This window comes from Podarcis gaigeae (assembly GCF_964106915.1).
Source record: "Podarcis gaigeae genome assembly, chromosome: 8".
NCBI lineage: Eukaryota > Metazoa > Chordata > Lepidosauria > Squamata > Lacertidae > Podarcis > Podarcis gaigeae.
In genome coordinates this window covers 26,839,022-26,853,139 of record NC_139684.1, presented here as the reverse complement: position 1 = coordinate 26,853,139, position 14,118 = coordinate 26,839,022, and the positions used below count along the sequence as shown (strand labels likewise).

The 14,118-nt window shown below is 45.2% G+C and overlaps 1 protein-coding gene across 2 annotated transcripts in view; it reads right to left on the bottom strand.

The window, feature by feature from the left end:
* TNFRSF25 (TNF receptor superfamily member 25) overlaps positions 1 to 14,118 on the bottom strand; it is a 28,582-nt gene that overhangs the window by 12,034 nt on the left and 2,430 nt on the right. Inside the window, exons 2-5 of one of the 2 annotated variants that reach the window (XM_083752760.1) lie at positions 4,656 to 4,821; positions 3,464 to 3,538; positions 3,097 to 3,255; positions 1,854 to 1,935 (exon numbers count right to left, since the gene is read on the bottom strand). In XM_083752760.1, coding sequence (XP_083608886.1) covers positions 1,854 to 1,935; positions 3,097 to 3,255; positions 3,464 to 3,538; positions 4,656 to 4,821 — 482 coding nt within the window. Of the gene's footprint in view, positions 1 to 1,853; positions 1,936 to 3,096; positions 3,539 to 4,655; positions 4,822 to 14,118 lie in introns of those variants that run through there. The other variant, XM_083752759.1, reaches the window with a different exon arrangement.

The window sequence follows — 14,118 nt, the reverse complement described above, 5'->3', positions numbered from 1 at the left end:
CCTGAAACCTCTCCGCTGTTCTCACTGGAAGTATCTTGGAGCCATCCCTCCGACTGAGTTTCTGTGGGAACTCTCTCTCTCCCCCTGCTGGTTCCTTCCTTAGCATCCGAGGGTCTCCTAACCTCCTTGAGCCCTTCCACCACCTGACTCTCCAATGGCAGTTCCCTGACAGGTACTAATGGTGGGAAGGTACCTTTTATCACCTTTGGTGGACCTGCCCGAGGATCAAAGCCTTCTGGGAAATGATCTATAATGAAATTAAGAAAGTCCTTAAGTGGACCTTTCCTAAGAAACCTGAGGCTTTTCTCCTGGGCATGGTTGGCCAATTGGTGCCAAAGAAGGACAGGACTTTTTTTTATGTATGCTACCACAGCAGCAAGAATTCTTCTGGCAAAGTATTGGAAGATGCAAGAACTACCTACTCTGGAAGAATGGCAGACAAAGGTGATTGACTTTATGGGACTGGCATAGATGACCGGCAGAATCCGCGACCAGGGGAAAAAGACAGTGGAAGAAGACTGGAAGAAATTTAAAATGTATCTTAAAAATTGTTGTAAAATTGAGGAGGGTTAGATGTCAAGGGGTAAGAAGTAGAGAATTACAGCTGTAACTAATAAATTAAGGAAAACTTAATGAAAGGGAATTAAATGGATAAATGGATTGCTAAAAAATTGTAAAATAAGGATGCAGTGAAAGGGAGGTATGGGGGAGTCGGATGAAAGAAGGTATACAAAAGTAAGATTGTGAAATTATACATGTTTGTTTTTGTTTTAGTTTGTCTTTATTATGTGTTGTGCTTGTCTTTTTTGTATGTGTTTAAAAAATTGAATAAAAAAATATTCAAAAAAAAAAAGACAGGTACTAATGGTGATGATGATTTTGATAAAAATTATTGGTTGCTTTTTGCAAAATAAATAAATACATACATAAAAATCAAATAAATTTACAAAAGATTTTACGTGGAGCTTACTGGCACCCACTGACTAAAATGACGAAGACATGGATGAGCTTGGAACATTGCAATTCTCATTGAATTCTTACTGTCCACATCACCATTGACATAACATTTGCTGCCCACCATGTTGGTTTATTTCCCAACCCAGCTGACTGCCAACAATTTAAAGTCCAGGGCTGATTCTCCAAAGGAATATACTTGAAAAAGAGAATGAGCCAGTGATCAAACTGTCCTAAATGGGTAGCGTTGACTGGCAGGTGCCAGTGATGAATTTGCATGGCAGACCAGGGCTGCTTCCAGACGGCTGTTTTGCAAGTCGGATTCAGTCATGGAACATCAAATTCAGGTTGTGCAGCTGAAATTGACTTGCTGCAACAAACCTGCTTAAAAAAAAAAAAAAAACCAACCCTGGACTTTTTGCAGTAAGGAAAGTGGTGAGAAATGGAATGGAAAGTAGAGGATCTCAATCCATTGGTGCAATGCAAACAAATCAGAGTGAATACTCAATAAGCAGCCGATTTCGTATATGGGAAAACATATCAGGATGAAAGCTCAATAAAAAGTTATCTGGAAGAGTCCAGAATGGGTCTGTTCTGTGCCAAAGATTTAACTTTCAGAGCTCTTCAGGGAAAAGTGCTGAACACGGCTAGCAAATCTCACACTCACACATTTTTAGCAAGGGAACCAGGAAACTGATTCTGATAAGCAAGTAACAATAGAGAGAGCATCCCCTGCCCTACTTTGGTGTGGTTCTTTAAATAAAATATGCCTGAGAATGTGGCAGCCCTCTTGGGAGACCTTTAGCCAAAGGGAAAACCAGGCCTCACTTCTAGTATCCTCCCCTCCCTCAGAATTCCCCATGGAGGAAGGAAGTCAAGAACGACCAAGGAGATCTCACGTTGGGCATGGCTGGCAGCTTTCTCCAGACAGGCAGAAGCCAGGCAGACAGTCTCCACACTCCGTGTTCGCCTTTCGGGAGCCTGCAAGGAAAGAGAAGCCTCATGGTAATTGGTTTCGGGACCAGTTTAGGATTTCAATACAGCCAGCCATTTGAATGCAGCTCTACTAGTCTCCTCTCTGCTAGGGATGGACAAGACCATTCTCCAATCTTACATTGAGTTCATCACATTTCTGCATTATTATTATTATTATTATTATTATTATTATTATTATTATTATTTCTTCAGCATTTAACGCACATTTCTCCTAAATTTCTCGACAAAGCCTTGACAAAATCCTGCACAGAATCATAGAATTGTATACAAATTACTTAAAAAGACAACAAAATGAATTGGACTCCTTGGCAGGTTTTGAATAAACATACACAAATTTATTGACTGTTAACATAATAGACGGATAATATAAGGATTTATACCATTTTACAGTGTGCAGAGAATAATATGTGTTGAGAAATCAGAGAGAGGAGCTGAGGGAAGACTCAGGGGGAGGGGGGAGGGTTCAATGGGGAGGGGGGAGAAGGGGAAAATAATGAATATGATATGTTTTGATATTTTGTTATGCTGAAATTCTTATTTTTTTAAAAAAAAAGAATAATAAAATTGTGGAGTTGGAAGGGACCCTAAGGGCCATTTAATCCAAACTCCTGCAATGCAGGCATCACGTAGCTGTATTCTTCATTGGCAATTGTGACAACTTGCCTACACACACACACACACACACACACACACACACAATGAGTTTTAATTTCATTCATTTCTTTTTGGTAACGTGGTTGATGCTATAAAAATTATCAAGAAGGGGGGTGGGGGGACCAGAAAAGAAAAACTTAATTTATCTCTTGTTCAATTACCGTATTTTTTGCTCTATAAGACTCACTTTTTCCCTCCTAAAAAGTAAGGGGAAATGTGTGTGCGTCTTATGGAGCGAATGCAGGCTGCACAGCTATCCCAGAAGCCAGAACAGCAAGAGGGATTGCCGCTTTCACTGCGCAGCGATCCCTCTTGCTGTTCTGGCTTCTGAGATTCAGAATCCCCCCCCCCTTGTTTTCCTCCTCCAAAAACTAGGTGCATCTTGTGGTCTGGTGCGTTTTATAGAGCGAAAAATACGGTATCTACCTAATTTATCTCTTGTTTGGGAAACAGTGATCCAAAGGCAGATATTGAGCGCTTTGGGATACTCACAATTCTGTTGCGTTTGCCGATTCATAGACAAGCAGTCTGTGCATTTCTGGCAGTCCAGGTGCCCAGGATACTTGGACTCCTCAAAGTAGCCCGACTTACAGCCGCACACTGTGTTCTGGAAGTCTCTGCAGGGTGTCACGACGACTTGGTCGCTTGCATCTGGATTAATCAGTTTGCTTTTACTGTACATTAAATCAAACATCTTTGGGAGGTTTTGTCCAGGAAGGAAGCATGAGTAGAGGAGGCTGGACTCAGCACCCTTTTCCTCTCCTCCCTGTTTCTTCCGTGCAAGGGGAAAAAAGCTTCCATCCCAGCCTTGCCCCAGCTCTGCCCAACTCTTCAAAACTACCCCGCTCTGGATTCTTACCTTCACAAAATGCACACCCAATACAGCATCTGTCTGCAGGTTTTTCGCATTCTTGTGATATCCAGTACATATTTTCTGCAAAACAAGCACGCCCCTTTGTACATTTTCTATTTTAAAAAACCACAACCATGTTCCAGAAAGGGCCAGCTTGGATACCTTAAGAGAATCATCCATCATGTGAGAAATAAATTACTTTTGGAGCCAAAGGTCGCAGAAAGCCGAAGGGGGTTTCCAACCTTTGATCCTTTCCCGGAAAGCCCAGCTTTCTTTTTTGAAAACATGCAAGGAAAGATTGCAGAGTTTGGGACTCTTTAGATTAGAGGAAAGTCGAGGAAGAAGTTTATAAAATTATACATGGCATTGAGAAAATGAGCAGAAGTTTTTCTCCCTCTCTCATAACACTAGAACTCAGAGATGTCCCGTGAAGCTCAATGTTGGAAGATTCGGGACAGATCAAACAAAGTCCTTCAAAGCTAAACTGTGGAACTCTCTCCCACTGGAGGCCGTGATGGACACCAACTTGAGTGGGTTTAAAAGAGGATTGGACAAAACTCATGGAGGAGAAGGCAGCTGATGGATGGCTGCTAGCCGCAATGATAGCTACATTCTGCCTCCACAGATGAAGGCAGCAATGCTTGTGGAAGCCACCGGAGGGGCTAGGGCTCTTGTGCATGGGTCCTGCTTGCCAGTTTCCCACAATGGGCATCTGGGTGGCCACTGTGAGAACAGGATGCTGGACCATATGGGCCATTGGTCTGATCCAGCGGTCTCTAGCTAGCCTCTGTAGTAAGAAAGCCTCAGAAATACTCACAAATGCTCTGTTCATGACATATGCTTGCAAGCCATCATTCAGCACTGTGCATGTGTTGAACACAGAATTGCAGAGTTGGAAGGGACCACGAGGGCCATCTAGTCCAACCCCCTGCAAGGCAGGGATCTTTGGCCCAACATGGGACTCGAACTCGTGACTTTGAGATTACCAACTGAGCTACGACATATACTTATTTTGATAACCATTACAAAAAACACACATATGCAAGATAGTTAGGGACAGGGGCCCCTTCTGGCCCTGTAGTTATTTTACCAGCTTTCACCCGCCCCACATTTTCAAGGCCCACAAGATTCAGGAGGAACCCCAGCCAGACTGAAAGTGCTCCATCCCTGCAGAGGGACTGCAGCCCCCCTCACTTACCATATGGGCACCTTCGTGGCGGTGTGGACTCCCGCCCATTGCGAATCAGCATTTCTTGTTCCGAACTCCACAAGCTCCTTGGGGTCCCTTGTTTCCGAAGCGTCCTTATGAGCTCGCCCAGATTTCTGGAGCTGCAGGCTGAGGTCAAGAGAGTCATCAGAAAGGCCTGAAAGAGGAAAGATGGAGAGAAAGAGCCTGTGCAGCAGCTCTGGAGGCTTGACTGCTACGGAAGGGATGCCTGGGGAATCCCTTGAAGAGGGACTATCAAACAGATTTTCTCCTGTCTGCCCATTCAGCTGCATCACAGAACAGAATCTTGCTGCAATTACTTAGTTCTCTACAATGGACTTTGCTGCTGCTGCTGCTGTTATTTTTTAATATCCACATATTAAAAATCTACATACAGAGGTACCTTGGTTCTCAAACTTAATCCGTTACGGAAGACTGTTCCAAAACCAAAGCATTCCAAAACCAAGGTACACTTTCCATAGAAAGTAATGCAAAATGCATTAATCCGTTCTAGACTTTTAAAAACAACCCCTAAAACAGCAATTTAACATGAATTTTACTATCTAACGAGACCACTGATGCATAAAATGAAAGCAATAAACAATGTACTGCAGTCACTCAATCAATCCATCAATCAATCAGTAGCCGAACTGGGTTCTACACAGTCACAAAAACAAAACAAAACAGCTGCAGAAACAAAAACGCAAAATAAATAGCAAAAACAGACAGACCTCAGCGTAAGACTCAAAACGGAACTGTGGCACTCAAAATGGAAGTGTGGCACTCAAATCAGAAGCGTAACACTCGAAATTCAATGGGGCTTAGGTAAGTGGGGTTAGGCCAGGGGTCAGTAACCTTTTTTAGCCGTGGGCCGGTCCACCGTCCCTCAGACCATGTGGGGGGCCAGACTATATTTTGGAAAAAAAATATGAACGAATTCCTATGCCCCACAAATAACCCAGAGATGCATTTTAAATAGAAGGACACATTCTACTCATGTAAAAACACCAGGCAGGCCCCACAAATAACCCAGAGATGCATATTACATAAAAGGACACATTCTACTCATGTAAAAACACGCTGATTCCAGGATCATCCATGGGCTGGATTGAGAAGGTGATTGGGCTGCATCCAGCCCCCTGGCCTTAGGTTGCCTACCCCTGGGTTAGGCTTTCAGCCATGCCCCACTTTGTATTGCGCATGTTAAAGAACAAAAGGATGACATCCCTCATTACTGTAGTTTGTCCCCCCCCCCCACATGGAATTTACCTGCTAATGTCCTAGGATTTCAAGTTGACAACCCCAAAGTCACATTGATCGCAAACATTTAAAGCATAAATTACCTTGAGCGTTACATTCCAGTAGAGGCGCACGTGTGACCATATCCTTTATAAAATATCCATTTACGAAATAAAATGCTGCATTACACAAATAACTTTGTGGAGGGAGCCTGTAAACTGTTCAGTGTGCCCACGGGAATTTCTTCAGCCCCGGAGACAAAGACCAAAATGTCAACAGCATGCTAAATTGTCCTTTCTCTGATGCCTCAGTGAGGGAAATGAGATCCACCAGAGTTTATACGGACACATGAAATCAAACTAGCGAGGTAGGCTGCAATCCCAACCAACAAATCCCGAATTTTGCAGCAGTGACAGCAGTCACTGAAACCTGCATTATGTGAAGGAACGCTATGCCCACCAGGTGGTGCTGATGTCTGTTTTGTCTGGAACCTAGGGCCAAATCTGCTCTATATAAAGCAGTATCATACCACATTAAACAGTCATGACTTTCCCCCACAGAATCCTGAGAACTGTCATTTGTTAAAAGTGCTGAGAGTTCCCTGCGAGGAGGGATTGACAGGTGAATTGTAGGGTTGTATTCTGGGAATTGTAGGGTTGAATTCTGGGTAGAACTGGAATGCTGGAGTCACCATAAATAGCTCAGCCAGTAGAGCATGAGACTCTTAATCTCAGGGTTGTGGGTTCGAGCCCCAAGTTGGGCTTTGCAGGGGGTTGGACAAGATGACCTTTGTGGTCTCTTCCAACTCTATGATTCTGTGGTCCAGATGCTCAGCTCCCATTAGCCTCCTTGGCTATAGGCCAGGCTTCCTCAACTTCAGCCCTCCAGATGTTTTTGGCCTACAACTCCCATGATCCCTAGCTAGCAGGACCAGTGGTCAGGGATGCTGGGAATTGTAGTCTCAAAACATCTAGAGGGCCAAGGTTGAGGAAGCCTGCTGTAGGCTAAGCTGATTGGGGCTAATGAGAGCTGAAGACCAGCACCATGGAGGGCATAAGAACATCAGAAGAGCCTGCTGGATTACACCAGCGTACCATCTAGTCCACCATGCTGTTCTTGCAGCAGGCCAACCAGATGCCTGTGGGATGCCTGCAGATAGGACCCAAACAAAAGAGCAACCTCTGCTTTTGTGGCTTCTGGAAAATGGCATTCAGAAGCACACAGGAAACCAGGTCCACCACTGTTGGGACAGAACCTTCAGCGATATCTCCCTATATACTGTACATAAAAATGTAAGGCTGCCATCACCCAGTCCCCATTGGAGGATTTGTAGTGCCTCATCAGAATCCTTGATTTGTATGACTCCGTGGTGGAGGAGGGGTTTGAGTGTCACAGTGGCCAATCAGGTGCCCTGTTGGGAAGCCCACAAGAAACACCCACACCCTCCAACATTTCTCCAATGAAAATAGGGACTTCCTATTCTATAGTAATAAAAATGTTATTACAGTGGTACCTTGGGTTACAAACACTTCGGATTACAGACTCCGCTAACCCGGAAGTACCTCGGGTTAAGAACATTACCTCAGGATGAGAACAGAAATTGTGCAGCAGTGGTGGGGCGGCAGCGGGAGGCCCCATTAGGTGAAGTGGTATCTCAGGTTAAGAACGGTTTCAGGTTAAGAATGGACCTCCGGAACGAATTACATTCGTAACCAGAGGTACCACTGTATTTATACGCTCCCAATCTGACTGGGTTGCCCCAGCCACTCTGGGCGGCTTCCAACATATATAAAAATATAACAAAACATTAAACATTTTAAAAAATACCTTCCCTATACATATGTCTTCTAAAGGTTGTATAGTTATCTCCTTGGTTTGGGGGTTGCATAACGCCACATCCTCCAACATTTCTCCAATGAAAATAGGTAAAGGTAAAGGGACCCCTGACCATTAGGTCCAGTTGTGGATGACTCTGGGGTTGCGGCGCTCATCTCGTTTTATTGGCTGAGGGATCCAGCATACAGCTTCCAGGTCATGTGGCCAGCATGACTAAGCCACTTCTGGCAAACCAGAGCATCATACGGAAATGTCGTTTACCTTCCCGTCGGAGCGGTACCTATTTATCTACTTGCACTTTTGACGTGCTTTCGAACTGCTATGTTGTCAGGAGCAGGGACCGAGCAATGGGAGCTCACCCTGTCGAGGGGATTCGAACCGCCAACCTTCTGATCAGCAAGTCCTAGGCTCTGTGGTTTAGCCTACAGCGCCACCCATGTAGGGACATCCTAAAGAAAAGCAGGACATTCCGGGATCAAATCAGAAACCAGGGTGGCTTCTGTAAATCCGGGATGTTCCCTGCAAAATAGGGGCACTTGGAGGGTCTGTACACCTAAGCATGAAAGTGTATGTGCACACACACAATTTTCAGCAACTGGTATTTAGAAAGCAGAGCAGAGCTGCTACAGGGGAAATGTACAATGATGAGGAATGATTCTTGGTACAAGAACGGGGGTGTTGCAAGGAAGCCCACTTATTTTAACCTGCGAGGCCTTTCGAGCATCTGCTCTCGCTCATCTCACAGACAGAAGAGATCGGAATCGTATTTCCTCTTGCTGCTGCTGCTCTGGTGGTGGTTTTCTTAAAGGCTGGTAATTTTTCAAAGCTCCTTGGGTTGACCTTATCTGATATGACAGGGGAAACACCACGAGTTGCCCGCAAAAGCACCTTCCCACTCACTCCCAGCGTGCGGCACCGATAAGGCCCCGTTCAGCGTCACCCTGGCGGTGTGGGTGTTTGCCAGCATACTCCGATAAAGTTTGCAAAGGAGAAATGGGAAAAGGTGCGCCACACGGCCTTGCGTCTGTGATGAGACAGCTGAGAGCTGCCCGCCCACCAACGTCTTGCCTGTCGCAATCCAAATGACTCCTCACCATAACCTGAAATTTATGTTTGAGGTCAATGACTCGCCCTGTCACCACAACAGCCCCAACAGCCAGCCCAGCTGATAACAGGGCTCAGAGCAACACAGACCCCAAACACGCTTTGGGTGTAACTTATTTAGCTCCATCAGCAGAGCATGAGACTCTTAATCTCAAGGTTGTGGGTTCAAGCCCCACGCTGGGGGTCAGACTAGACAACCCTTAGAGTCCCTTATAACTCTACCATTCTATAATTCTAATAGGAGAAGGGATAACGGCTCATGGGTACAGTGGTACCTCGGTTTACGAACTTAATCTGTTCCGGAAGCCCGTTCTTCAACCGAAACTGTTCTTAAACCGAGGCGTGCTTTCCCTAATGAGGCCTCCCGCCGCCGGTGCCCTTCCACCGTTCAGATTCCATTCTTAGACTGAGGTAAAGTTCTCAAACTGGCACACTATTTCCGGTTTTGTGGAGTTCGTAAACCAAATCGTTCTTAAACCGGACTGTTCTTAAACCAAGGTAGAGCACTCGTTTTGCGTGTCACTGCAGACAATATTGACGTAGGTGGCCTGACTGACATAGCTTCTGGCATTCCTAATAGAGCCCAGGAATAAGAAATAAATTGGCACTCTGCACATGCTTACTGAATAATCACAGCTAGTTCCTACTCATTTATTGCCAAAACCTGTGGAATATCCAGTGCTGGGAGACTCCGGACAGATAGCAGAAAGACCTTCACACAGCACAAAGTTGAACAATGGAACTCCATGCCACAGGACGCAGGAATGGCCACCACCTTCATACCCTACAACATTTCTCCTATTCCATAATAATAATAATAATAATAATAATAATAATAATAATAATAATTTTATACCCCTCCCATCTGACTGGCTTACCCCAGCCACTCTTGTCATCTTTCAACATACGTAAAAGCATAACAAAACATTAAACTTTTTTTTAAAAAAAAAAACCTTCCCTATACGGGGCACCCTTCAGATGTTTTCTAAACATTTCTCCAATGAAAATAGGGACTTCCTAGTCTATAATAATAAAAAAGTTATTACAGTGGTACCTCGGGTTGCAAACACCTCGAGTTACAAACACTTCGGGTTACAGATTCCGCTAACCAGGAAGTACCTCAGGTTAAAAACTTTACCTCAGGATGAGAACAGAAATTGTGCAGCAGTGGGACAGGTTCCAACATATATAAAAATATAACAAACATTTTAAAAAACACCTTCCCTATACATATGTCTTCTAAAGGTTGTAGAGTTACTTATCTCCTTGAATCGGGGGTCGCATAACTCCATACCCTCTAATATTTCTCCAATGAAAATGGGAACATTCCCATTTTCTCCCAAGGAGAAGCGGGACATTCCAGGATCAAATCAGAAACCGGGACGACATCTGTAAATCCGGGACTGTCCCTGGAAAATAGGGGCACTTGGAGGGTCTGCATCTTAGATGGCTTTAAAAGAGAATTAGAGAAATTCCTGGAAGACCAGTCTCTCAGTGGCTACTAGCCATGATAGCTCTCCTCTGCCTCCACGATCAGAGGCGGCAAATGCTTCTGAATACCTGTTGTGTGGCGAGTTCCCGCCCCCCACCAGGATAAATAAAGACACAAGACACCATAATTTAAGGTTAAATGGGCGAATTAGGCCACAATTTTATTGAATTCAGGAATGAGAGGCATTGGCTTAGGCATTGGTCCTAATGACTTTCCGGCTCCAGCCCATTTGCTGGAGACACGGGGAAGGGTTAACACTTTATCGGGGGAGTCTCCTGCCAAGGCACGTCGACTAGGAGCTCCCCCGGGTCACCGCTCTGGGGCGTGCCTTTGGCCCACACCTCCATAGGCTTCGGACAGGGCCACGCCCCCCCGGAGTCCTTTATCGGACCACCCTTCATTCACTGGGGGGAGGCGATGGCGTTCCTCCCCCCCCACATCCTCTTAATCCCTTCTTACCAATGCCTAACCGCCACACGAGCAATCGCTCGCCGCCAATACTCTCATGCCTGAAACCAATCCCTTATCCCATTTGCTATATCCATCAGCGATATATCATTTCCCGCATCCGAAAGATGCACAGAGTGCTGCTGTTGTGCTCTGGGTCTGCTGCCAGGCCTGTGGGGAACCCACAAGCACCAGAGAACTTTCCTCTCCTGCCGTTTCCAGAAACTGGTGCTCAGATGCATTGCTCCCTCCTGCTGCAGAGGCAGAGCTTCGCCATCATTCCTACTAGCCAAATGCTCCATCAGGAGGAATCCAGCTGTCTCAGGAGGGCTCCAGAGTTGGGGGCGGCTGCCCTAGGGACCCAGTATTGAAGCCCGGAAGCAATATCTCAGCAGGCAGGATGTGCTGCGCCTTCGATGGCACTGCAACCACAAGCCAGGACTGATAAGAAAAAGCCAGGAGGGCTGCTGAGGCAGCTCTTTACCAGAATAATCGTGCCCTTTCCCCGAAGGATCTCTTGGCATCCTTTACCTTCCTGGAAACAGTGTATTTGGCCCCAAAGCGTCAAGGTTCGGGGTCTGACTTGCCTGGGAAAGGAATTAAATCCCAGTGGAGAAGAAAAGAATCATCATGTTGGAGGTCCTTGGGATTCATTTAGTCCAACCCGCTCCCACCCCGGGTGCAAGTCAGGGTCTGCAGTGGAGGAGGTGATGGCAGATTAAATCCCCACAGTAAAGCACTGCCTCCTGGGCCAAATTAAGACCTTTAGAAGGCCTAAGATAGCACTTAAAAGATTTTGGTGCCCCCATATATATCTGATTCAAAATATAAACAATAACAAACCGTAAAATAAAATTTTAGTTTCTGAAATGAAATGAAACCTGCAGTAAGCAACAAAGTAACAACACTTTGAGGTTCCGAGCCTCAAGGAGGTTAGATTGGTCTCAACTAAGGCCAGGGCCTTTTCAGCACTGGCCCCGGCATGGTGTAACGTTCTCTCACAAGAGTCTAGGGCCCTGCAGGATTTGACATCTTTCCGCAGGGCCTGCAAGACAGAGCTGTTCCGCCTGGCCTTTGGTTTGGACTTGGTTTGGACACTTATGTTTCCCTCATGGTCTTGATTTATCAGCTACTTTAAAATGAGACTGCATTTTAAATTGCATTTTAACCTGTATTTTAAATTGTGGGGTTTTTTTCGTTTCTTTTTTTCCTCCATCTCTTTTTCCCCTATTATGTTTTTACTGGGATTTTATTGGTGTTAGCTCTGGCCAGGGAGCGCAGGGTATAAATGATTTATTATTATTATTATTATTATTATTATTATTATTATTATTATGTTGGAAAATAATGATTCTTTTTGGTAAACTTCCACCTCATTAATATTTGAAAAATTTTCTCCCACTTTTTCTAATTGCAGAGTCTTTGATCAGACCCCCGAAACTAATCTCACATAACACATCTGCTTCTATACTTAGCAGGGACAAGGCATGCAGTCCGCCTTGTTGCCTAGCTGTCCTGTTGGCATTTGTAATAGACTTCGACTGAGAAAATGAACACTCAGCTGAGCAATTTGGGACCGTTAATGTTAAAACCTAGCAATGGAAAATTTATGTGTCACCCAACCCTTCCCTTGATGCCTTATTTTACTTAATGGTTAATCCAACCCCCACCCCGGGTGCAAGTCAGGGTCTGCAATGCAGGAGGCAATAGAAGCTTAAATACCTGCAGCAAAGGACCCCACCAGCAGCAGCAAAGGCAGCCCCTTCTTGTGTTGAACAGCTTGTACCATGAAGACGTTTCTCCTAACATTTTGTCAAAATCTTGTTTCTGTGTGGTTTCCACCTATTGGGCTCTGGAGCAACAGAAAGCCAATATCTGAGCAGATATTGGAACCTCTTCTCCAGGCTAAGCGTCTCCAAGACTTCTGACCACCCCACACAGGATTCCAAATCCTACAGACGAGGCAAGAGCTCCTGTGTTCTCCTGCGAGGAACCGACTTTAGCATCAAAGGCCTGCTGCTGCAGAGGTCCAGCCCCCGAAGTGGTGGGGCACTGCAGGAACAGTGATGGGGACCTGAGGGTCTTGGAGGAGAGGGGTTTCTCCCGCTCTCCCTGTTGCATGATGTTAGGAACAACTCAGCCAGGCTTATTACTTCTCATGATCTGGATGCGATGATTCTGTCACACAGCCAAAGACCACATTTGCTTTTTTAGCCGTGGCAGCACATTGCTGGTTCACGTGAGATCCTTTTTCACATGTACTAATGTGCAGTCCAGTCTTTGCCTTGATCTTTACGTATTCCACCATATACTAGAGATGGAGAGAAAATTCAATTCCACTTGGCTTTAAAGCCAAATATATCGGGCTTGCCTTTGCTGGGGGGTGAAAACAAACATGAACCAATGGAACACAGCTCTCCTTTTTTTGAAATCCGCACTGATCTGAATTTTGCAATGTGGCTCTCCAGCCAGTGTTTATGAAAATGCATATATTAGAGGAAGGGGTGTGTAGAAATGAAGGAATTAGTGAAATTAGCAGACAAAATGCATTCCATTAGGGGGAAAAGCTTGGAAGAAGAAGAAGAAGAAGAAGAAGAAGAAGAAGAAGAAGAAGAAGAAGAAGAAGAAGAAGAAGAAGAAGAAGGAGGAGGAGGAGGAGGAGGAGGAGGAGGAGGAGGAGGAGGAGGAGGTGTTTTGCTGGGAGATATTAGCACTAAAACGCTGGTGAGTTTTCATGACGATTAAAAGAAACACACCACATGTGGCTGAAAATGTGAAGAACTGAATTTATGATGGGGGAAATGAGAAATTGAGGTACCTGAAATTTACAGACCCTTCCATCCCAACACACACAAACATAGCAGATGAGATGCTGATAGTATATAGAAATATCAGGTCCATCAGCCTTCCTCCTTCTCCTTCCCCACCCCCTTCCTCTCTCTTAAGTTTGCCATCCTCAAAAACCCCATGACCTCAGAAGAGGCCTTGTTGTGGTTGCACCGGCCCTGTTCTTGTAAAGCCCTCCTACACAAAGCGGGACAGATTGCACATCACCGTGGGCGAGAGCAGAGCTGAAATGAATAACCCCCCCACCCCACCCTGGGACCTGCTCCTCCAACTTCTCCTCTGAGAATTGTGATGATGTCAAACATTCCCCACTTGCATTGTGCCAACATCAGCAAATCCACACCTGCCAATCAAACATTTGAGAACCTATCTGTCTAAAAAGCCAGGGCCCAAAAGCCCCGTCACAATTTCTTGTGATGAGTAGAGGGGAGCCAGTCTTTATTAGTGTCCTCCTGGAGGCAATGGAGAAAATGTTTTCGCTTTTTTAAT